Source organism: Neolamprologus multifasciatus, chromosome 1 (genome assembly GCF_963576455.1).
Source record: "Neolamprologus multifasciatus chromosome 1, fNeoMul1.2, whole genome shotgun sequence".
Taxonomy (NCBI): Eukaryota; Metazoa; Chordata; class Actinopteri; order Cichliformes; family Cichlidae; genus Neolamprologus; species Neolamprologus multifasciatus.
This window is the reverse complement of record NC_140439.1, coordinates 26575814-26602580: the sequence shown is the minus strand read 5'-3', so window position 1 is coordinate 26602580 and position 26767 is coordinate 26575814. Positions and strand designations below refer to the sequence as shown.

General features: G+C 38.4%; 1 protein-coding gene across 1 annotated transcript; it reads left to right on the top strand.

The window, feature by feature from the left end:
* The first annotated feature begins 10412 nt into the window (after positions 1-10412).
* Positions 10413-26521, top strand: zdhhc7 (zDHHC palmitoyltransferase 7). Its single transcript, XM_085158960.1, has 8 exons — positions 10413-10577; positions 11535-11621; positions 17565-17915; positions 19160-19284; positions 19507-19603; positions 21972-22053; positions 22624-22754; positions 23235-26521. The coding sequence occupies exons 3-8, from the start codon at positions 17571-17573 to the stop codon at positions 23415-23417; spliced, it is 963 nt and encodes a 320-aa protein (XP_085015086.1). The 5' UTR covers positions 10413-10577; positions 11535-11621; positions 17565-17570; the 3' UTR covers positions 23418-26521.
* Positions 26522-26767: the final 246 nt, after the last annotated feature.

Genomic DNA, 26767 nt, shown 5'->3' with positions numbered 1-26767 from the left:
TCTTGGTTGAGTCAGATGATCTTGGCAAATGGATCGTCTTTCCTTTCATGAATATGTTTCCATGGCTACCTCTCACCTCTTACTACTCTTCGGTTATTTTTCTCCAAGGCATTTCATTGCTGACATTGCTCTGAGATGTCATCTTTCACTTTGTGCATTTAAAGTTACAAATCCATTGTTTTCTGTTGTTTATTTCATGTTCTCATGAAATTCCTTAAGGAGCTAACTTTTACATAGACTAAACAAATAACTCAGTTTCAATTTTCATTTCATGCGCTTTCATTAACTTATTCTGAGCTTGAATTTAAAGTGTAAACAAATAATAAAAAATATAGGAATTCATTCAAAGATTAAAGACCATATGAATTCCCAATAAACGTATAACTGGGCTAATGTAGATTTTATTACCTTTATAAATAACTGATGAAACGCTAAAGTAAGTCGGACTTGCAGGATTAGAAAACTGGCCATAGTCTCTGTCTTTCTCCTCTCCTGTAAAAAGGTTGCTGATAAGCTGTTGTGTTAGATTCAAGTGATGAGTCAGACATGCAGTGGTCTGATTGCTCTCAGTGCCAACACATGATGGAAAACTCCATTTTTGATTTCTGCAGGATTTTTGTTTGCACAGACAGTAAAATATATGGAAGCTCTCCAGATATTACTGTTGTTTTTACACAGATTATCGAAGAGATAAAGAAATACCCCCAAATCTCTGTTTGTGTAACAAATGCATTATGAGTACATCATTAGATCATTTACACTGATATAGATCCCAAAGAAAAAGACACATATAGCAATTTTGTTTTGCCTGGAAGAGCTACAGTGATGCACTAAGTACACACCATGATTCAGTAGCTTATAGAACTACCTTTAGCTCCAGTACACTGAGTTGCTTTCTGTGTAACTTTATCTCTCGGATCATTGTGGATGAGTTTTGACACACTCTTCTTTACAGTGTTGCTTCAGTACATTTATGCAGAGCTCTCTCAAGGTCCTGCCACAACATTTCATTCAGGTTGAAATATAGACTTTGACTGGGCCATTACAACATCTTGATTGTTTTCTTTTTCAGTCCCTCTGTTGTAGAGTTGATGTTTTGTTTGGGATAATTCTCGTGTTAGATGACCTAATTTTGAAAATGCTTTGGCTGTCAGAGAGATGACCACACATTTGACTCTGTAATACTTTGGTACACAAGGGACTTCGTGGTTGACTCACTGACCATACCCAGGTCTTGTGGCTGCAAAATAAGCCCAACTCTACACCCCTGCACCACTGTGCTGACAGTTGGTATGAGGTGTTTGTGCTGACATGCTGTGTTTGGTTTTTGCCAAATGTGGCACTGTGCTTCATGGCCACAAATCTCCATTTTGATCTCATTCTTTCAAATGATTGAATAGATGTATGAGTGTGTATTTGCCAGGGTACTTGGCAGGAAGGTTGTTCCAAGCTTCTTTTTTTTTTTTTTTTTAAAAATGCCATCTTTCCTTTTTGGATTCATGCTGCCTCTGGTGCTTCTGTCTCTTTATGTAGTCCAAATATCAATCTTTGATGTTGAGTTCAGGGTATTGTGGAGTCTTGTTCTTCTTGTGATTCTTGTGTTGCTGCACAGTGAATTTAAAGGAAAAGAAAGGTATTACTGCACTGAATAAGAATATAAACAGCTGAAAGCAAAAATTATATTTGCATTGGCTTTAAAGAGAGTCTCAACCTTGCAACTATCTTCATATTATATGCTTATGTTATATACCTAAATTAAATAGGTAAAACTGGCATATTTGACATGATTTTTATCATAAATACATCAAAATGTCATATTACAAAAGTATTTAGTCACTTAATTCAGTACTGGCAGCTTTGAGTGTGGTTTTGACAACTGGGTTTAGACAGGAAGTGCCTCTTAGTTTCTCTCTTCAGAGTTCTGCAGAGTTGTTCTACAGGCTGTAATTGTGGTCCTTGGCTAGGTTGCTCAGAGACAGTAAGACAGTTGTCCTGAAGTCACTCCAGTATTGTCTTGGCTATGTGCCTCAGCTCTTTGTGGTACTAAAAGCTGAACCATTGCCCCAGTCTTGGGTCCAGGTTCTCTCTGTGCTGCACTGAGCCTTTAATGAGTCCCTCTGTCTCCTGCTGCTGTTGGGCAGTGGCTGTGTTCACAAATATTTGGGAAATTTGCCTCTTATGCTTTATCTCTGACAGGCTCTATAAGAAGTGTCATTTACCTTTTCTTAAACCAAACCAAGTAGCCTATACAAACTGTGAAAGGAAAAAACACACACACATACACAACATAAAACAAACTTCCATAAGGCAAAATGATCCCATTAGCAGAATTCACACACACAAAAAAAGGTCAAAATTCATTTCGATGGAGATTATTAGATTTTAGTATATGATAGCATTCAGATGCTAAATTACTCCATTTTTCATGTTTTACTAATATAAAATATAGTATTTATGGAATGTTTAACTGAGAAATTTCATACACCAAGAGCTAAGCATTAAGCAAAAAGAAGAGGCTCAAGAGGTTAAAAAGAGGAGGAATTTAAAAGGGAGGAAAACATCTTAGTGTGTAAAGGAGACACAAATGATGCTATAACATGATACAAATTCTATAATCCAGATTAGCAGTTTCCTACAGGTCCTGGGATTAGCAGTATAATGCTCACTAATGTATCTTTTGAAGAACACTGATCTGTCTCTCTTGCATTTTCGTCATATGGAATCAATGGATTTAGGGAGGAAATGGAGGCCTCTGATGCTTACTATACTTTGTGTGAGATGATGGTTAAAAGAGGACAGACATAAACACGGTTTCCCCCTGATCTCTGATAGTCTGACCAAACACATTAGAAGACTCTAACATCTGTAAGCCCTTTGATAATCCCAGTAAAAAGCTCCAGCACTAACTGATATTTCCCAAATGACCAAATATGCTTTCTAGTTACAGCCAACTTTAAGTTTACACTAGTGCAGTCATCAATGTGACTGCTTTTGTTAACACTTAAGTGACATCCTATTCTTAGTCTGTGGGGTTTAACATGATGTTGGCCCACCCTTTGCAGATATAACAGTTTCAGCTCTTCTGAGAAGTCTTTCCACAAGGTTTAGGAGTGTGTTTATGAGAATTTGCATTTTTGAGGTCAGAAACTGATGTTGGACAAGGACTGGCTCCCAGTCTCCTATCTAATTCATAACAAAGGTGTTTTCTCGGATTGAGGTACTCTGTGCAAGCCAGTCAAGTTTTTCCACACTAAACTCACGCATCCATATCTTTATGGGCCTTCTTGTGCGCTGATGTGCAGTTCCCAGTTCCAAAACTGTTCCCAGAAACATGTAAGTGTGAAGTTTTCCAAAATGTCTTGGTATGCTGAAGCATTAAGAGTCCTTTTCAATGGAACTAAGGGGCAAAGCCCAATACCTGAGAAAAAAACCTCCATTGTCATTGTCAGGTTCCCTTCTCTTCCTGGCTTGAGATGTCCTTCCGTCTTTCTCTCTCACACTCTTTTTTCCTCTCAGTTCTGCATTGTCTTCCAGAGGTAGATTGTTTTACTACTCTTTGCTGCGGTGATCACATACCTGAATTCAGTAACCAATCACACACCTGCAGGTTGCCAGACCAATTATACTCTGGCTACTGGAAGCTGGAGATTCTCTTCAACTGACACCAGATCATTGCACTGTTAAACAAGCTCAGCTCACCTTCCAATCAGTATTGCAAGAATCAGTGTTTGTGCATTTCTTTTCCTCTTTCCCTCTCTGTCCAGAGCTCTTTCAATGCAGAGTGGAAAAGGGGATATTGGACCACCATAGGAGAGTAGCTCAATGAAGACAAGAACGCTTATGGGGGATAACTTTGCAGCCACCACCTAAGAACCTGTGTTGAACACTGTATCATAATACACTTTTTTTGTTCAATTTACCTCTGTGCTCTCCACTTTACACCAGGATACCCACGGACTTAACACCTACACCATCCCCTCTAAACCAAACCTTAATTTTAGCACACAAGTACTGTTCCTCTGGCAACCATCAAACCCGGACTTATCCATTGGATTGCCAGATGGAGAAATGTGATATGTCACTTCAGAGAGCACATCTCAACCACTCTATAGTCCAGTGGCACCAAACGTTATACTACTCTATCCTAAACTTTGCATTGGGACAATTGTTATTGCCAATTGAACTGGCACTATACAAATAAAATTGAACTATATATATATATATTTAAGAAGATATTTATAATCCTTTTCTGATAACATCCTTACAGAAAATCTCAGGAAAAGTCCTTCTAGACTGTAATATCCAGGCGAGCTTGTATGTCGTCACAATATCATCTCTAAAATCCACTTAACGACCACTCATTTCATTGCTTTATAGAATGACAAGGGTCTTACACACCCATGTAGCCCTATACTCATTTGAGCTTCTTCTTTTTTTTTAAAACTTTGCAGCTTTGTCTTTTAATAACTTCCAACGTTTGGCTTAGAAGAAGGTGGAAAATAAAAGCTGTATGCAGAATTAGGAAGATTCAGTCACTTAGAAAAAGGGGCAGAGCACAGAGGGGAATAAAAAGCAGAGAAAGAGGAAGTCTGTCTTTGTTGAATTATAGATGGACCTTATCCACTATGTGGCCTCTTACACGCACAGCATGCAGCAGTGGAGTGAACTGTGAGTCATGCCTCAACTCCACAAAGATCTCCACTCAACCTTGACTTTCAGATATACACACACAAAGACTGAGTGTCTGAGGACACTATATTGATTTGCAGTGATGTAAGACTTACCCCAGCCCCTAGCTGTAACCTAAATGTAACCTAATTAACCCGCGTAGGCTTTAGGGTGGGTTTTGTTTTGACCATATGGTAAATGGACACATTTTGAGAAACTGAAAGAGCTTTCCTATGATAGATTGGTGAACTGCATGTATAAAAGTATAGTTGGATGATGGATGGATGATTTGGAATAACTGAAGTTCCTCGAAATCAATGTTCCAAAGAGACAAGGTGGATGTTAACTTAACCCAGACCCTTTTTCATAACACCCTGATGGATGTTACAAACTCAAACCAAGCCACGCCCTTGCGAAGATTTTTATTTAAACTGTTTTATTTCAGTGATCATGTTACATTTGTTTGTACCTGGTTGTGTCTCATTTCTATTTATAGGTGCATTTCTTCAGTATATCAAGTTTATTTTAATGATTTTCTTTGTTGCATTTATTTATGATATTGCCAAATACAGTAATCCAGTACTGCTGTACTGCTGTTTTAAAATGCGCTGCATAGTAAATTTGATTAGATTTTCATACCAAAAAGAAAGATGAGTCCCTAGAAGCCATGTGCGCATACGCCCACACACACACATACACACAAACACACATAAGCCATCTTACTCACTCCCTATGAAAAGGATAGCCAAGCTTACGTTAAAAGCCCTCATACAAAGTTTGCATTGATCGCTGCCAGTGTAAAGCAACATTTATTAAAGAAGGGATATATGTGACTATGTGAGGCTGTGGCTGAAACTGGCTAAACTTTAAAAGAAAAAACTGCTTTTTCTTTCCTAAAGATGCATTCATCATTCAAACTAGTTGCAGTCTTAACAGACACACGCTGGGGAGCTGCTGATCTTCTCATTTAACTTTCCATTACAGAAGAAGTAAGCGTGTTTCCTTGAAGTGTTTACCGCATAGACTCTGAGAAAAAAAGGCCTACATTCCCTTAGCTAGAAAATATTATACAATGGCAGCCTTTAAAGGACAAGTATCTTTTTTAAGTCGAGGGCAGTAAGCCTCACTAGTTTGTAACACAACATGACATGTTTACCTGGACAACTGAGATGAGCCAGAAGATCCAATAGCATTTGCTGCGTCACATCAAGGCAAACTTCAGAAAACTCTGAGGTATGGCAAGCTTTAAAAGTGATATATTTGGAGAATAGTGTCAGCAGAGCAAATGAAGATGCTTTGCATTCTAAACATTTGAATCAGTTTTCTGAAATTTATTTTGCGTCAGCCCTTTTTTCATTCGTATTGCTTCTTGTCATTCTCCACTTCATAGTATCTGATAAAAACATATTAAAACAAGCAGTCCATCCAGCATGTCATCCTGTGGCTTGCATGTGAAGGAGGTACTTGTTTATCCTTAGCTCCCCTCTCTGGAGCATTAATGTCATCCATTGTACTTGTGTCTTTTTGCAGAAAATAGAACAGTACGATGAATGGAGGAAACAACAGGTGCATTAAGGAGATGTCTTCCACTGGGATCATAAAAGATATTCAGCTCTGCAAAAACATACTATAGAAGTTTTACATAGTTAATGAGAGAAATACATTAGTGACCTTTAAAAACGCTGAAGTGTTGTTTATTTATAACACTCCTCTTGGCGTCATTTACTGAATGTGCGTATTCCAAATAAACCATACGAGCAGAGCTGATGGCCTGCAGGGGGGGAAAGATCATGACCTATTTGTGCTCTTGCAGTTTTAGAAAGGCAAACAGATTTCCAGAGTCAGAAAATCCCTTCTAAAAGGCTTCTAGGATTTGTGTGGTGAAGGTGGGTGCAGCAGAGATAAGCCTTTGGAAAAGTCAGAGGCCATTCCATCTAAAGACTGTGTATAAAGTCTGTGTTTCACCTTGACCTGGGTCACTTTATATGATATTGTGGAGCATTTAATGTCCATTACTGTGTCTGTTTCAATCATATTTAGAAGAAGACCTCATACATTTTTCTGTTGTAGATGTATTTAGCGTGACAACCAGATTACCTACTGGCAATAATAAACATCCAATGTACTCTCATGTATTTACTGAAACAGGAAAAAGAAAGATAAAGGTATCTTAAATTATTTTATGTGGTCGCTAATATAATAAAATTGACCATACATTAAAAAAAAAAGAGAAAAAAAAAGGCCAAACTCATTTCAGAAATGGTTCCAGCAGTTTTATGGTGCTAAAAAGGTTACTTTGCTTCATTCAGCCATGCTTCACGGAGGGCATGAGAATGACCAGGTCATGGGAAATGCATTGAATTGTATTTATCTCCTTTACCTCAGTTTGTTGAACAAATCTTGTTCTTTTAATTTCATTAAGCAGGCCAATCTACCCCTTTAATGGAGGGCTAAGCTGGTCCCCTGTACTGGAGACTGAATATAACCAAGGTGGCAATATTAGTTTTCTTGAGATTAGCTAAATCAAGTCTTACTTCATCTAGTACTCTAAATACTACAATCTAGCATTTTATTACACTGTGCATTGCACTAAAATGCAACTACATCTACTCTCCACTGTATTTTCCTCCTCCTTTTCTACCACAAGTAGATTGCTGACCATCTGCCATCAACACCAAAGCATTTTCCTCTGAGGGTTCTCTCTTTAACTATTAATGAACTCTTTTTTCTTAATAAGACATTAATCTTTAGTTATGAGTCTCTTCTCTTACGGTAACTCAGGGTCAGTTGTCTTGGCACAGAATAAGCTTTGCAATGAGAAAATGTCTAAACAATGACTAGAAATGTGGAGTTTATATCTTATACAAGAGGTGAATGTATAGCCATGTGACATCACTAAATGTGATATGAAATGTGACAGAGAAACTGAAACACTCATAAAGTAGCAATAAGCACAAAGTAGGTCCAACATGAGGATGCTTTATTGCCCGTTTCCACAAGTTGGAAACAATTTATTGAGCTCATAGGTCAAGAAAGTCAATTTGCAGCCAAAGTATTTTCCTCTTGGCCATAAGAAAGAATGCAATTTTCAGGCTTCACTTTTTGGACATAAATGTTATTATAAATGGTCCACTGTTTGCATATTTTCTACAAACATCTTAGGTTACAAAATTTGCACCATTCAGCTCTGTTACAAGTTTATTAAAGTGTTAGATTTATTTCTGAAAATACTGACCGGTAGCCAAGCAAAAAAAAAAAAAAAGAAAAAAATGGGGGAAAAAAGTCCAATATAAAACTAACCCTCTTAGTTTTATATTGGACACACAAAAAATATACTGTGCTAAGTACTGAGTTTGGGACATAAAACTGACAGATTTCACCTTGAAACAATGAAACAAAGCAGGTCTTGTAGTTGTGTGTGTATATGTTCATCTAAGACAGCTGGCTGCTGCTGGTAACTTTCTGTAGGAATGAGAGAAGTCGTAAACTTCCTCTTACTGCAGCAAGAAACAGAATAAATATAGTTGCAAGCTGTTGAATTATTCCCTTAAGAAATGTGATTAAAGTGATTTCCCTCTGGTTTTCAAAGGAATTTCCTACCTTGTGTCATGCCGTGCTGAAGTTTTTGTGCACGATTATGCTAACTTAATCCTTAACCAACCACAAAAATTAATATATCATTTGGATGCATCTGGTAGAAACCCAACAAGTGAGACTACCCAGATGGGGCTTCTTCTCCGGGACAAATCTAAATAAGGTTTTTTCAATGTCTGCGTAAATGCATCAGTCTGGAGCTGTTCTAGAGACTCTTGTTTCTATTCTCTGTTTTGCTTGTTCCTTCTTTCTCTCTCTCATTTGCCTTTTTCCCTCCTCTCACCCCTTGAGAAGTAACTCAAGCCTTCAATTCTGTTTTCCTCTGTTTATTCCTGCAGCAATATACACACACACACACTGACAAGAGGACCACCTAGAGTCACATCATGCACTCACTTCAAACCACTCAGGGCTCCACTCGTCTTTGCTTCACTCCATTTCACTCGAAAGTCAGCATGTTAACAAAGGACAGCGGAGGCGACTGCACCAAAATAATAATGGGTACTGCAACCCATAGGCTCCCATTGGGAGAGTTTATTTGTTACATGATCACTTGACATTCATTATTTAATTGGATGCAAGACTCCTGATAACATCAAGAGTTCAAATCAAACAACCCCCTCTTCCCACAGTTTCTATTCACAGTCTCTAATGCCTTGATAGGACATCAATGTTTTGTGAGATGCACATGAGGCATGAAGAGCCGTTTGGAGAATGCAGCACACAATTTAAATATATCCACAGTAGTTGCTCCTTTGGAAGTCAGTCAGATGCTCATCTAGCCGTAATGGAGAGAGAAGCAGTTCTGGAAATGGAAAGAGCTTCAGTCCCCAGATTCAGCCTTTAAGCTGCTTTAGAGGATTGCTGGGTATTTTTTTCTCTCCCTCTCTCTAAAACAGACTGCCGATATTGGCTCTAAACCAGAACGGGAGAGGGCAGAAGCCCTGAGCTTTCACTGCGCAGTTGCACAGGGCAGAGAAGGGCCAAGCTGCTTTGTCTTGGCTTTATAATCCACTCTTGGGGGACACGTGACAGCAGAGACTTCTGCCAGTAAAGTGTTGCCTCTCCCTGCTGTACACCCTGCTGTAAGAAGGGTGCACCTGACCACAGCTGACCAGAAGGGATTTCACTCAGTATTTCACTGAATTAGATGAGTGGGCCTTCATCTGTATGTACTGAGTAAGATGTTGGGCTGCTATGAGGGAAATGCAGAGGACAGAAATCTTCCATAAGTCTTTGACTTGGATGGGATTTTAAAGCTGCAAAGCACTTAGCTTCATCACAGTGAAAAGGTTGTCACTCAGAACAGTTTTTTATTGATTTGCAGTGACCTTTCCCTCAATAGGTCCAGTTCATGGATTTAATTGACGTTCAAGGTTATGTAGCAGCCACAAGATTTAGTGAGTTTGTTTTGAGAGACACTTCCCAGACAAGTCAGAGTTTTATTACAGTATTCATCCTCTTTTTTTTCTAAATACGCATGTGCATATTGATCAAGGTTGAGTTACAAGAGCATCCTCAACTTCAGACTGATTTTAAAGGTATCCATGCGACAAAAGTGTATGCATAGTTGTTTAATTGTGCAGAGTTTTAAACAGTGTTGACCTTACTCACTGGAGTGAGTGGCATAAAAATTGGGTACTTCAAAAAGTAAGAACCTAAAACCTCATGCTGTTATAAGGTTTTTGTGGGCAAGCATTTGATAAAGGTATGCAGAAATATAAAGTAAATTTCTAAAGCACCAGTAGGGTCCCTGAATGCAATTCAGCTGAGATGAATAATTAAAAAAAATAGCTATTCAGTAATTCAAGGGCAAAACCTGAAGTAACAGGGTCCCTGTTTTTATTTATTTATTTTTGTTTCTTTTTTTTATTGAGTGGAGTTTGCCCCAATACACACACACACTATCTAAAACACACACACACACACACACACGCACACACACATCACCTGCTCTTTAACTATAGTTTAGCTTTTTCACTTGAACTTTACCTAAGATTATTCACTGTAATTGGCCAATATCACCCACTAGTGGAGAAATCATGGTATCGCAGTTTTTAGGCGCAATTCTATCATTAACCACACGGTGGCAATGTTTAACCAAATATTATTCGACGAAATATTACGAAAGGTACCGGACAAACCCGAAGCGAACCCCGGAAGCTCTGTTGTTACTGGTGGCTTTCAGCCCGTTGTTCAAACGATGTGTCGCTTGCTGCAGATACAGCTGCTTTGAGGGTTAAGAGTTCAGCTGAAACGCTACGCCAGAATGTATTGAGACAGAGTTCCCAGGACAATACATGAGGAATATTAAGGTTTGTAATTTAGCTGTCACTCCAAAGGTTTTGTTTTCTCACTCGTCATTCGTATACAGTGTTAGCATGCTAGCGGCGTTAGCTTATTTTAGTGGCTTGTTAGCAAGCGAGATTTACCAGCCATCCCGGTTGCATGTGAACTGTCAGGCTAGCGGTGCGTGCTGGCGTACGTGCGCGTGTGTCTGTCTGTGTGCCTGTGTCGAAGTGTTGAGTTTCTGTCACGACCTCTGCAGGTATTGTAGATCTGAAGATCGACCCCAGTTGATGCTTTTAGCTGGCAGACAGATAGTCAGTGATACCTATACTAGTACGACGACTTCCACTGATGGCGGATGATCAATGAGAAAGTGGTTTGTGGTCTGATCAGTCATACCTCTAAGCAATCTTTTTGAGTGACGAGACGCCTAAAGACCCCTGATAATAATAATAATAATAATAATAATAATAATAATATGTATCTGGTCAAACTAGTTTAAAACAAAAAAAAAAGTCCTTTACATTTCAGTTTAGTTTCTGAAAGTTTACATGGTTAGTTTTTTGTATCAACGTTGAGGAACTGGTCGTGTTTTTCCCCCGTGTCTATTAATTTGTGTATTTGATTAGTGTTACTATAGTTTGACCACATTGAGCTGATCCAAACAGAGAAGGACTGATTGACCAACTCGGGGAAAAAATGTTACTGTTTATATTTGCAGTTTCACCTCATCACCATGACTTGCCTTAATTATGGGTGTGCCACCTGGAAGTAAAAAAATCAGTTGTAAATATAGATGGAAAATACTCTCATTCTGCTATAAGGAAATTAAGCGATGTATAAACTGATAGACAGAAATGGTTTCTTCAATCTGTAATTATGGCTGGTCACAATCGATAAATAAATAAATAAAAATAATAACTTCAGTTCATTACACTCTGTGGAAACTGAACAAATATTTGTGTGCCTTTTGTCTTTTTCAGGCAGCAGTCCACATGTGTATTTCATCCTGAATGCTGGCCCAGGAGGTGCACACCACAGCATGCTGTTGTGAAGCTGGAACATATTAGGTATGTAACAAGAACAAACAGAGGAAGGAGCTTGTGTCACCAGTTTGTCCCTTATGCAAAACCTGGAGAAGTTGCATTCCACTTCTTGGTTTTGGCTGATGAAAAGCCCTCTAGCGAGATTCAGATCAGCAGAGAATATTTGCTTGATTCACTTGCAAACTGGTTTAATTTATGGTATTTTCAATCGTTAATAGCGAATCTGACCTGCAATATTGAATTCTAATGGAGTATGTAAAATGTGACAGTGAGTTGTAATATAACTAAGTAAATCTTCTTTTTTTTTCATATAATTTCCTTTCTTGCTTAGCGTGTTGGGGATATAACAAACCTCAGATTTTAGAGGGGATGAGTAACAAAAAAGAAATGGAAAGAGCAGGGGGAAATCTTTGGATCATGAACAAAAATTTAACTCAATAATTCAATCAGATAATGTCTGATTTTAACAGGATTAACTTTTTTAAACGGGCATTAACTGCTGCACGTGGATATCATGGTAGAGGAAGATGGAACCACGAGATGATATTGTCGCCGTTTGCATCGTGATCTTGGTTTCTGTTTTGGTGGAACTGCTACATCCCTGTTGGCATGCGATGACTCAAGACTAGTGTGAGTCCCATAAAGTGATCTGAGCAGGATAGCGTTTGGGTGCTGTTTCTGGTTACAAAGATAGGAAAAGGAGGAGAGAGGACAGTTGGTGGCTGTTATGTTGTGCTCTCTGACTGGGAAGGGCAGACAGCTGGACAAGCAGCAGCTGCGGCTTTAATGGACCTCCTCTTTATTGACAATGGAAAAATCAATACTCCTTAAACTAGCAAGAGCATTTTTTGTCCTCTTTAGGATGGTGATTGTCTTTTTTGTTTGTTTTTATTTAGTTTAACAGTCTACTGGCAATGCTGTCTGTCTTCACCTGGCCTGTGGTCCTAATGGCATCAGCTTTGTGAATATTAAACTTCAGCATGACTTCTTAACATACAAATGCAATGTTGCCAGTGGTATTGGGAATATGCAATGAGTGAATGAGTTGTTCTTTTAGCAAGTCTAGCTGACTGCTGGTGCTTGAGCAGCTTTTCCTCAGTATATTCATCAACTGGCACAAACTGTTTTTCCTGTCATTGTAATTAATTGAAGTGAAGCATGTATATGAGCTAGACAGTCGGTCACTATCAGTTTCTGGGCTGACTTTTTCAGTTCCTGTTATACCCATTATAACTGGGTGGGAAACAGTAGCTCAGCTTTGCTATATGAAATATTGCAGTCTGTCTATACGAAGGAAGTGCAAAATTCAGCGACACACACAGTCATCTCATAACTGAAGCTTTATTTGTGGTTTATTGTTTTTGTTCCGTGCCTCACACTTGGGTCCCTTGATAACAAACTTCCTTTGTTTTAAAATAGTTTTTATGTATAAACAAGGTTTAAAAACATGGAGAATTTTATTAACGTAAGACATCCTGTATTTTGTTATTTTGCACAATATAGACAAAAAAATGCACTGCTGTGGTTTATTTGGAGGGTTACAATATGCACAGAGTGGTCTCATTAGATTAGAGCAGAGATGCCAAACTCATGTTACATCACGGGACATGTACAGCTCTCTTTGATCTTATAGTGGGCCGCACCAGTGAAACTCTCCTATTTGTCAGTGTAAAGAATAGGACTGCCACGATTAGTCGACTAGTAACGATTACATCGACTATCAAAATCGTTGATGACAAATTTAATAGTCGACGCGTCGTTTAAAGATCCTGAAAGACGCAGGAATAAGTAGTAGGATTTAAGAGTGTAATAACGGACTGAAACAGAAAATGACAGCACTGCATGTACAAGGATGCCAGCTGCCGTTAAACCTCCAAGAAGAAGAAGCAGTCTCCGATATCGTAGCCGTGTCCAAATTCAGGAACCGTATCCTCTTGTGCCCGAATTTTAAGGCCGATTACGTTACACAGATGTGACAAAGGCTTTCCAAATTCGAAGACTTCTGCAAATGCAGCCGACAAATGTGTTCTACTTTTCCCCAGATTTGAAGGATGGGTCGGGCGTATGGCCCAACCTATCCCAGAATTCATAGCACGGCTCAGCATATTCCTGTTTCCAACAATGGCGGCAGCTACTTAGTTTTAATATTACTCTTATTATTCTTTCTGGGTCACAAAATAAACTTTGAACATATTTTCAGGCAAGAATGGAGCTGTGTAAACTTCAAATATCTGTTTGGTTTATCAACACACCACATATTTGTAAAAGCACTCCCGACATTTTCGGAGACATCTGTTACCCACCGGGCCATAGCTAGCCGGGGTTCAAGGCTCACTAGAGCCGGTGAGAACACCGGACTCCCGGCAAATCATTTTCAAATCCCCCGCGGTCTTTCGCTACTCAGGTTAAACATGATATATAAGTCACTTAGATAACTTAAAACTGTTATTGTTTGGCTTTTTTCAGTGTTTTATTTGTTCCCGAGTAAATCGGTTTGGCTGAGATTAAAGTTATAGTTTTTACACAGCTGAATAAAGGTCAAATAGAAAACTGATTAAACAGAAGTGTGAGATGGTAGAGAATATACTCCAGTGCCCTGTTATATTTTAGAGAGCAAGGAGCAGACGACTGAGTTTATTAAACTCCACTGAGACAATCTGCAAAATTCATTAAAAGTTTAATAAACTATCATCTTGTCTTTATTTTTAGTTACCACATACCTTAAACACTTCAAGCTGTAAGCTAATGATAGTTATATAAGGGCAGACGTGTGCTGGTGCAATAAGCTGTATGCTGTACGTCCAATGGATGCATGATCTGATTAGTCGACTAATCGCAAACATAATCAGTGACTAGTCGACTATTAAAATAATCGTTTGTGGCAGCCCTAGTAAAGAACTTTAACTACACATTTAGTCCCTGATATATGTTAATATGAAAAAGAAGATATCAATATAAACCATGCATACCAGTTTTTCTTCACAATGAAGAAATGCTGCTGTAGTAAATTAAATAAATCTATTTGGGATGATTAAATTGTAAGAAATAAGTGTGTAAAATGACAAAAAAGTTCTGGTATCATATTGCCCAATCTGCATTTTAATTATAACACGAGAGGATTTTGTTATTTGACAGAATGTCCTTTTTTATATAATCAGTTAACGATTTTTTTTTTTTTAAATTCTGGAGCTACTGGAAAAAGAAACATACTTTTCTGTAGTAGATGGCAAAAACAAACTTTCTGTAATTTAATTTATTTAATTACTTTGATGTAGTATTAATGGTTATTAATGAGGTATTCAGGAGAAGAGCTACAAAAACTTATGAAATTACAGTTAAATGCCCCATATTTATGTCCTCCTTAATATTTTCCAAAGCTGCCAAGCTGGCCAGATTGGAGCCTTTGGCAGGCTAATTCTGGCCCTGGGCTTTATATTTGACACCCGTGGATTAGACACACATGTTACGACACAATGTGTGTATAGGGACATGAGTGTGTTTTGAAAAAAATATATAAAGCAGCACAGCACATTTACCTTTCTGAGTTTGTGTTCAAAGGTGTGTATGTTCTTCTGTTGTGTCTGACACTTCTGATTAAAAAAATAAAAAAATATTGTTCTTGAATGAAAGGAACATCAATTAACAAGAGTGGTTAAAAGTGGCAATTTTACCACTTCTGTGCTTGCACACTGAAAATTAGGATTTCTTTTCACAATTTGTACTTCAAAAACATCACTCCATTACAAACAGACTGTCTCTGAAAGGGCATGATAATCAGACAGGTATGTCGTTAAAGGTAACCTTTAAAAAAATACAAACATATGGTAAACATTTGTTTTGTGCACTATATCTGTAGCTAAGATATGTTACAGCAGAGACAGTTTGACCACTCTTACTATCTGAACCAGTTGTTTGCACAAGTTACATATTGCTAACTTGCATGACATAAGATTTTATCCATGTAGAAAGTGTTTGGAAGAATTTGTGTGTTCTAGCACTTACTCTTGTGTAACAATATAGATAACTTCCCATATTATCAAAAGGGACAATCCACACAGACTGTGAAACATGCACTACTAAAGTGTCACCTTGCAACACAGATTTTACAGAACACCTCTATTATTTTGAACCAGTTACTGTGAAATCACTTTGGGGCTTGAACTGAACTCCCAAAGAGAAAGAGGATGTCTGTTTTCTGGCAGCCAGAAAGGCAGTTTTCAACACTGCAGGGTAAAAACCTCATACTGCAACTTCAGTGAAAGTCACTGTCATGGAAAGGTGTTGAAGGTGCAAGCACAAGCAAATATCACCAGGGTATTCCAAAGACAGTCTGATTAGAAATTCTGCACAAGACTGACTGCTTAGCTTTGCACCACCCTATCTCCTGTCTCATTTTATTTAAATGCTTACCTAAAGGAAGCAGCTAAAGCACCTCTACTATTCACCTTAAGTCAATTCTGTAGCGTGGTAATGAGGAAATAGTGTAAGATTGGTGGGGGTGCCAAGACCTTGTGCAAGGTTGTTCTTCTGGCTGAGTCTTATCACTTTAAGGAGCTTTAATATTTGTGTTTGGTTAGCAGGGGCGCTTGTATTCTGTTGTGAAAACTGGACATTGTATTAATTTTTTTATTCCTCTTGTCCCTTTAAAATGCGATCCGTTGTATTTCTCTGCTCCTCTTTATATAGGCACGTGAAGCAGACACTCATGTGCACTAAGGATGCATCAATCCCACAGTTTCCGGTCTCCATTTGGCTTTGGGCGTATGCCAATACTGAGTATACTGATCAGATAATAATGTTAAATTAATAATTGTATTCCTTGGAGGCATTCTTTCAACAATTTATTTGCACTAGTCTCATAACAGCTCAGTGTAAGAGTCATTAGGCTACTGCATATTGGTATAATTTTCCAGACGTGCAAGTTTCTCCTTTCCCTGTTGTTCTTCTGTCACCTCCTCACTCGTGTGTTATGTGTGGAGTTGAGGTGATGAAAGAAAGGTACAAATAGTTGACGACATCATATAACCTTGCCACAAGTGAGACAAAGTTTGCCCCAGTTCCCCCCAGATTTGCTGTCATAGGGTGCTAGACCCTGGATGGATGGAATTGTTTTTCTTCTTCTTCTTCTCCTTCTTCCCGTTTGAGTGTTTGGTGGTTCAAGTGTTCCAGCAATGGTAGAAACACTAGATTTGACCTTAAAGTAAGGCTTTTTTTTGTGATTTTTGTTTTCTCTCTTTTTTAAAATACCAATACCAAATAATCTAAAAAGCTTTGTTATATTATTTTGTTTTGTCTTTTTTGTTTTTTTTTTTAACATAAAACCTACAAGCCAAAGGGAAAATAGGACCACAAATTATTATTAGCCTTTATTTCTCCTGAACATGTAGCTCAGCTGTGGGATCAGTTTCCTAAAGGTACCAGAATAGCCATTGATTTATCCTGAAGCTGTGGAGATAGTTTCCCCAGCTGGTCCTGAATGTTCGCTTGCGACCTTGAGGAGTACGCCTATGAATCATGCTGAAAGGCTCAACAGGCCCTGAGCTTTGAGGGGGTTGAGTCCAGGGTTGAGCCACATTGATCATATACATACTTTGCCCCATTTGTGTCAGCTGGCATCAGACGTTTGTCCAAAACTTTGAATGTATAAAGTTGCCATAAACTATTAAGAAATGATTTGATTATGTGATTTCAAATTATTTTGGAAAGCACTCTGATCACTAGTTATAATCACTGCTGTCCTAAGGTTTAGTTGTCATTTTACAGATAATCATGACCTAAGAATAAGTACCTTACATTCTTGTTTGATGCTATTTGTAGAACTCTTAATTAACACACATTCCTCATTTTTTTTCCCAAACATTTTATTATTTGTCTCTTTGATGTACTGCTTCTAGCTTAAACCATATTTATTAATTGACTGCAATTACTTTTACTGCTACTAAGTTCGAATGTCTTTCCTCTCTCTAGGGCAGAATGCAGTCTTCAAACCACAGATTACGAGATATGGAGCAGCACCATCCGCTGCTGTCAGCAGGTGCGGATGTCGAGACAGGTAGCCTTGCAGCCGGAGTGATGGTTGGAGGTCCACATGTGGGTCACACAGCAGGAAACCGCACTCTGTGGTTTATTCAGGACAGCTGTGGTATGGTGTGTGCAACCATGACCTGGTTCCTGGTTCTGTACGCTGAATTTGTTGTGAACTTCGTCATGCTTTTGCCTGCCAAGAACTTCTGGTACTCACTGTTGAATGGTGCTACCTTCAACTCACTGGCTGTGCTTGCGTTGGCCTCGCACCTGCGCACCATGCTGACTGACCCGGTAAGTATGTTTAATACAGTAAGGGTGGAGAAGGCAAAGGTCACTGAAAGTGTGAGAGTTTCAGTCTGATGGTAATTATTTGTTTTTGCAAACAAACAACATTTACAAATATTAAATAGAACCAGGCTTATTGTTGTAATTTTGCAAGCTAAATTTTTGGTGTTTTAGCTATCAAATCATCTTAATGAAATAAAGATGTGTGGCATGATGCTCAGACTTTGTATAGTAGTCTTACTGCAGTAGATGTTTTGACAGTGAAGGTTACACCATGAGTAAAAATCACTGACAGTGATACTTGGAGTCACTCACTGATGTAATCTGGGACACTAAGCTTAGGGATAGTGTGTGAGTGGATGCTGTGCACGAAAGCAGCACAGTGCAGTCTTCTGAACTGAATTTCTGTCAGCTTGTTACTCTAATCTGTTAAGAGCATTTGAGATTTTCAAAAAAAAATGTTCAACTTTTAATTTGGTTTGCTACTGACTTTGCTTCTAATACTTGGCGAATAGTTTAAATACAGCGAAGTCATGTGTCGGGGGATTGCACGTCTAATACTGTTAGTGCTGCTGTTGAAATGTCAACTGATTCTAACTCAAAGAAACTAAAATGTCTGGTGACAGCCCCACTGGTGCCTCCAGCCCAGTGGCCCTTCCTGAACAAATGCTTAATTTAAATCCACCAAGTAAAACACAGAAGTGTACGCTGTAGTGGAGAAACTGGAGTTTCAGCTGTACTTTCAAGGTCTTAAGGTCATCTGTGTATTTGAGTTTAAGTGGGAGTTATACACTGGGTGTTTCAGTCGACATGCCAAAATGGTTTTGGGCAAGATACTGAACCCCGAGTTGGACCCAGTGCATTCATCAGAGTGTGAATATGTGCGTGAATGCTTGACATGTGTGCTTGTGTGAATGTTTGCGTGAGTGGGTGAGTCAGACATAGTGTATAGAAAAAGCTGTGAGTCCTCAAGTAGAATAGAAGAATTGTGAATAAGAACCAATGCATCGGTTTGTGTCTCAGTTGGACCATTGCCATTTTGGGTTATTAAGATTAATTACTTGTATTACTTTATACAAGTTTTTTTTTTTAAATTAAAGTATTTTTTCCCCTCTCACAGCCTAGAGACATTAAGAACAGTGGGTGAATTGCTGTAAATGCTTGAATTCTCAATGACCCCAGCATAATGCATTTATGTGGATCTTTATAATAAAAAGCATGTTTCTTTTTCTGTCTGCCCTTTTCCTTAGGGCGCAGTTCCCAAGGGTAACGCAACAAAGGAATATATGGAGAGCTTGCAGTTGAAGCCTGGCGAGGTCATCTACAAGTGCCCAAAGTGCTGTAGCATCAAGCCTGAGAGGGCACACCACTGCAGGTCAGTCTAACACCATGCATACGCAACAGGCAAAGCATGAGCAGCATGTAATGAGAACAGAAGCACATTCAGACTCTGTGACTTAGTAATACACAGGCTTGTTGTAGCAGGAAAAATGTTCCTTAAAAACATATTTTATGAAAGGACAAACAGAGTAGCTGATTACATTTGCATTAGCAGTCAGTTTGTCATGAATTAAACTCTCCTTTCTCCTGCCTGCAGTATTTGTAAACGATGCATCAGGAAGATGGATCATCACTGTCCCTGGGTCAATAACTGTGTGGGAGAAAAGAACCAGAGATTTTTTGTTCTTTTCACTGTAAGTACACAGTTGCAGTCATGAGTTAATCTGTTTGTTAAAGTTACAAAGCAAGTAGAAATGCTCGTTTTATATATGAAAATACTGTTTTTAATCCTCTTAGAAAATTGCTTGTTTTCCACTCATTTTAAATTTAAATAAATACATAAATTACATTTTATTTGGTACTACATGGGAGATATTGCAAAAGTCTCCCCACTTGCTTCATTTCCATGATCAAATAAGCAGCTCAGCTCAGTAGAGATGCACCGCACAGCAGGAACATGCCGACATTAAATGTGCTTTCATGGCCATCTGTGACTCTCTTGACAGCATCAGCACTTCTTTCTGGTTTCGTGTGCTGACTCGAACTTTTTTGAGGGCAGAAACATAAAGCTGTCATATATGGTTGAGTAGCACAAGGTCATAGTTAACTTTCCTTTCAGATTGCCATAAAGGAGAAGCTATCTGTGGAAACACAGGTTCATCATTTAACCCTTTAAAGCCCAGCATATCGTGTTTGATACATGTGTTTTTGTGAGTTTTTAAGACCTCTACATCATCAGCGTGCCTTTTTTTTGGTATATTTATGTAGTAAATGTGATATAAATTAAAACTCATAAATATATATATATATATGCAGATTAAAATTTCAAATATTTGTATTTGTGTTGTCAAAATTAACGCGTTAACACAAATTAATCCGCCATCACAGTCAACGCGGTTAAAATTTTTAATGCAATTAACAGAAGTGGTAGAACCTGTGTTAAAAGATTGAAGAAAACTATTCAAATTCTCTTTGAATTTAAGTATAGATTATTTGTTTATTCTGCATTTACTTCATTATAATGCATAAATGTCTGTTACAAGCTTAAATATAAAGTTGAAAAAATCAAGTAATCACGATCAAGTAAATGCAATTTATTACGATTAATTACAGACACTTTTGAGATTAGTTAATTTTTTTTTTAATGTATTAACACCACTAATTTGTATATATTTTGTCTAAATGGTAAATGGCCTGCATTTGTATAGCGCTTTACTTAGTCCCTAAGGACTCCAAAGCGCTTTACACTACATTCAGTCATACACACATTCACACACACTGGTGATGGCAAGCTACATTGTAGCCACAGCTGCCCTGGGGCGCACTGACAGAGGCGAGGCTGCCGGACACTGGCGCCACCGGGCCCTCTGACCACCACCAGTAGGCAAACATGGGGTTAGTATCTTGCCCAAGGATATTTGGCATGCAGCTAGGAGGCAGCCTGGGATCGAACCAGGGTTTTAAAGGGTTAAAATAGAAAGTTGTTTTTGTTTTTAAGTCTAAATACTTAAACTTGTGAATAGAGCAGAAGAATATTTATCACGATATACATTTGAAAATTTGCGATAACGATATAACTGACGATATAATTGACACTAGACAAAATACTTTACAACTCCACAACTTTATTAGTGCAAACAAAAAACCATCAACGTCTTTGCACTTAAACAAGCAGCTTTTATGTGCATTAAAGTTATATCAAAATTTAACAGTGCAAATGCAAATTCCTTGCTGACAGTTTAACCAAAAGGCATTTCCAGTGGAAATTTGCAGACATATCCTCAGCATAACTATGTATAATATCCACAAAACTTAAAAAGAGGTTATACACACACAACGGTAATATTATGTTGAAGCACAGTACGTATCACTCCGCGAGGCTCCTGTCTATGATAGCCGTAATGCTCCGACAGTCCATCAAGCGGTGCGGCTTCGTAGCTTAGCAAAGTCGTATTAAAACATTTGACAGATTTTCGAGCGCCGTGTACCACATGAAATCGTTTCGAGGTCAGTAAACAACCAGAATTCATACATAAGGGGCACTGTCGATTTTCAGAAAAATCAAAGGATTGATTTTAAGTGTGCCATATTTTCCAAAAAACACGGTAATAACGACGGCCCGCTAGCATGTGCTACCAAAAATAGTGCTTTGTTGTGTATCTGATGGACGAAAGCTAAACCAGTTCCACACCACTGAGGTTGCAGCATTTTTACAAACCAACTCTGGTTCATCTGTTTCATTCACTGATCTGCTTTCGCTCTTCTCATTCTCCGTCGCCACCATGCTTTTTCCGTCATGTGCGTATGAAAACAAAGACACTACGCATGCGCGTTTTACCCATATTCTATCGCGATATTTCATTTTCTTATTGTTGCCCAACATTGTACTGTTATTACCATGAACGGTATGATATGGCCCAGCTCTACTTGTGAATGTGAAATTTATAGTTTAAGGCTACATTACTCCAGTGAATGTCAGTAAACTGTTGGGTTGTGAGTGGTTTTGCTTGCCTTCTTTGTTTTGTATATGTGACTTTTTTTGCTCTCTTCATCTCTCCATAGATGTACATAGCCTTGATTTCTGCCTATGCCCTCGGCCTCAGTGGCATGCACTTCTTCACATGTATTAAACTTCAGTGGAACGGTAAGGCTTCTCTAACATAACTTTCAAAAACATGAACACATGATGTCAAAGACATGCAGTTTAAGGCAGAAATACAACTATTAGTACAAGTGGTTGAAACTCCTTAGAGACATGAAGAAAGGAAGCCTGAAATGAAAGAGATTTTTATCCTGTTGTCAGAACAGCTGCTCTGCACAAGTCATTGAAGTTGTGCAGCAAAGCCATCATTGAGCTGTCATCCATCACTTCCCGCTCCCTTGTGGGTCTGTCTGTAAGAGTGAACCAGAAAATGAAGATAATATTTCATTCTTCAAATTCTAGCTTCTCTTCGTCTCTACAGGATAATACTCTGACCTCCCAAAAAAATACTTTCTGCCGTAGCAATTGTATTGTAGCAAAGGGACAATTTTAATGGTCTGCACTAGATTTTAATCCAGTGACCTATGTGACTTTTAAACCCCCAAAGGGAAGACATTTACCCTTTTAGAATCTGTCCTATTTTAAATGTATTGTTATTTGATTGATTTTATATTCTGTTTTACTCAGTTGTTCAGCACACTCTAAAACCTCTAACTTTGTTCCTCTAACCAGAGTGCAGTGAGTTCTCTCCGGGGGTGTCTGTGCTGCTGCTTATCTTCCTGTGTCTCGAAGCCATCCTCTTCCTCACTTTCACAGCTGTAATGTTTGGTACGCAGATCCACTCCATCTGCAATGACGAGACGGTCAGTATCTACTGCGCTAACCAAGCTTTGTTCCTTTCAGCAGTGGAGGGATTAAATGTGCAAGAAGTCATAGACTAATTAGACTAATTTTATCAAGTTGTTACGGTGTCATATTACTGCCTCAGCAATGTCATCTCATTGGTAATCATGATCATTCATTAATTTTAATCTGTAAAAGTCACAGGAAATTCACCTAAAAGTTGTGTACCCATAAAAAATAATCAACTGAGACATTGTTCAGGCGTACTTTATATAGTTATGTTTATTGTTTATTACTAGATTTTTTTAAGGTCTGAAAGTTTCAAAAAATGAATTGCAGGAACATTCCATTAAATTTCTTTAGCTATAGTAGTATATTTAATATGCAATGACTTTCGTTCTAGATCTCTGCGTAAATGTTTGTGTTAGCATGCTAATGAGAAAGGAAATGGACAACTTATTGAGAATCTTTCCTTTCTGGTGGGTTCAAATGTGTTGCAGGAAATTGAACGTCTTAAAAACGAGAAACCCACTTGGGAGCGTCGCATGAGATGGGATGGCATGAAAGCTGTATTTGGGGGTTCGCCATCTTTGCTGTGGTGCAATCCGTTCACAGGCCTGCGTCTGCGGCGCCTAATGCTGTTGACCCACGGTCGCCGTGGTGGGTCTGAGTTTTCTGTCTGAGAAGACTGCAGACTCATGCAACTCACCGACACCTCACCGTGTCTGGTGTGGTGGAAAAAAGGATTTCTTCTATGCCCTCTTCGACTGGAGCTACCATGAACCTCCTGCGGCGTCTTTCCTGAGTAGGTGACAAAACATTCTGCAGTAATGGGACTCAAGTGTATCACAATCACTACTGAGAGTCTGTGTTGTCTATCACATGCTGATGTGGATCCAACACATGTGATATTGCTTTGCACAAATCAGATGAACAACAGGATTTTTTTTTTGCAGGGTGGGCAAAATGAGGAGCTATGTGGTTTGTGTTGTTTGGTAACGCATGCAGTACGTAACTCAAGTGAGTCTTTTTATTCCCCACCATCCAAGATGCTGTTTGAACTCAACTAATGCACCTTGGACACAACTTGAGTATGTTTTGTTTGCTGTGCACATGAGATTGGAGAAAAGTCTTTGAATAATTTTTTTTTGAGGGATGGATCAGCAACATCTTTCATCATCACTGGAGCCACACAAGTGGGTCGAAATGGAAAGTGCTTGAATTATTTTTCTTTTGGCCCAGACAAGAGAACCACTGACAAGGGATTCACAGTCAAGGACATGCACTACTTACATGACACTTGAGGAAAAAGCTTGGTTATGGAGCACAGTGGTCATTAGAGTTTGAACTGTGCTGCATGTATAAGGCTTCATTCAGCATCTTAGTCTGGAAATGAGGCTTTAATCATCTTAACAAGCTACCATGAACACAATGCTCATTCTTATCTAGGAGCTGGCTTTTTCTATCTCTTCATCTCTGTTGTTTTTTTTTGTTGGGGGGTCCTCGAGATAAAGTTGTTTAGGTTACTCGAGCTAAAAGAAATTTATTGGTGAAGCTTTATCACCATGTGCACACCTCAGCAGATGACCATGACTCACAGGAGACGACTACTGCTAGTCTTCATTTGGACAAAACATTTTGTAATAATTGTATATGTGTATCCATTTCCATCACTCCTACATGCTGATCAACATCTCCTTATCTCTTCAATCAGTTAAACAACAGGACAACTGATGACTGTGCTTTCATGATGAAGTGAATTAGGCCGAAGACTAAATGTTACTAAGTTTGCGTTGTTTAATGTCATATTTTGTTTTGTTTTTAATCTCTGTGTGGGAAATCAGAGGGAACTTCTGTGTAGTAGAAATTTTACTATATACAAAAGATGTCGGAAAAGTCTTCATAGCATTTTAAACCCTAAAAAACAACGTTATAAGCCCTCAAGACAGAGCCGAGTCTCAGACATGGTCACTTTACATGCTCCTTGGCCACCGTGTGTAACAGTGAGTTGAAAAGGAAGGTTTGAAACGTTAGCACAACCTCCTTTGGCTCATTGTTTTCACATTCTGATCGACTGTGCAAAGCTCCATTGTGAAGTCAGCTTGTAGATTTGAAAAGAGTGCTTTGCTGAAAAAGACTGAGGTACCAGGCTCACTATACGAGCTTTAATACGGTCTCGGGGAGCTCAGCATAGGCTTGTGAGGCCTTTTTTCCTATTACTGCAAAAGTTTCAGGCATGTACCATCTAGTGGCAGGACAGCAGCAGACACTTTCCCAGTGTTATTATAACATTTTGCCATGCCTTTGAAACATCAAATCAATTGAATTTTTGAGATTGAAAGATATTGTGATTTTTGAAAATATCAATTTTGTGGCTGCCACTCTCCTAACTTCACTCTGCCTAACTAACGAGTTTGTTGGCACTGGATGAATGTGGCTTTTCGAATCTGCAGTTTACAGTCAAGTCCAGATGCACAGGCTGGTATTATCAAAGTATTGTCAAGTCTAGACTCTTAAAGTCTAATTTATTTGCTTGCTGAACAATATTACTGCTGTTTGTTTTCATCTGTGGTCGTTAAGAAAAGGAACTGTGTGTCCACTGTTTACAATAAATAATATCTGATGCTCTTTGGCTGTAATGTTGTGAAAAACATGCTGTCATTAGAATGGTATTTGACAGCACTGTCATCAGAAGGGTCACAGCACTGAAAGCTAATTAATATCAGGGGATTATTTTAATGCTGGCCTCATTTCTCATTTGTATTCTGCTGGATTTCATATATTTCCTATTTAAACATTGCTTTACTTTCACTATATATAGATCATAGAACATTCAACAAGTCCCTAACATGCTAAAAACTGAAAACTGTTAAAAGTTAAGCTTCATAGAAAGTAGAAAATGAAACTTTTTATAACTGAAAGAAGTTTAAAATTTGCCAGAAAATAATACTAAAATTCCCATTGTTTAGTTTTGCACGCGTATATGTTGCTAATCATGCAGCAGCTGAATAAATGTGTTGCAGGAAATGATGACGAGTCCAATAAACTATTATGTCATTAGATTAGAGGCAAATATCAAAAGAAATAACAGTTCTAATGCAGTGCTGAACTGTAAGTTGTAGTTGTTGTGGGTACATAAACAAAAGTAATTGCAGATATTGGTGTGTCAAAGCATTTGAATTTGATTGGTATCATTTGGGCAAGATTGATACGGTCAAGTATTTGACAATAGGACGTCCTGCTCCATAACCGAACTCTTAAACTGTCTCATGTCTTTTTCATATTTGGTAACAGACTCGATGAATGCTGAAGGACTACACTGATAATCTCTGCTTTCTGCTGTATGACTTTAAAAAGCTACAATCACCACAGGAAGATGAATGTTGAACAACATGCAAAGATGCTTAAACCAATACAACACTATTCTGTCAATGCTTTTTTTTTTTTCTCCTCACAGTAGTTGGCAGTTGAAGCAGAGTCCTGCAGAATATAAAGGATAGAGAGAATTTTGTGTTGTGTCGTAATGGTTCTTAACAGGATGGGTGTTTGATCACAGATTTACCGTTATTATCACCATGAACAGTTGTGAAAGTTTTGTGTCCTACACTCCTGAGAGAATGTTTCTTCAAGAACAAAAGTCCTTCAGCTTTACAAGCAAAGTATAAAGGTTACTATCAACAATATATAAATGGAATGTTTTATTCAAGTTTTTTAATGGTGTCATAATCTTATGATGTCTTATATTGTTAATGTCATACTTTTACATAATAAACTTGATTAATTTAAAGCTATACACTCGGATTAATTGCCTGTCATACTCATGCTCACGTGCTCCTGATTTGCTTAAAGCAGTTCAGCAAGTGTGAGGTTGGGCAGAATTTGGAGTGGATTTTGATTTTCATCATACATTATGAAGTGTATGTATATTAAGTCATTTGTGATCCAGATGCAGTGTGCAAATCATCTTTCAGTTGCTTCCTTTAGGGGTTGCTCCGTTTCACCCTACCCCTCGTTTCCTCCTCTGTCACACGAA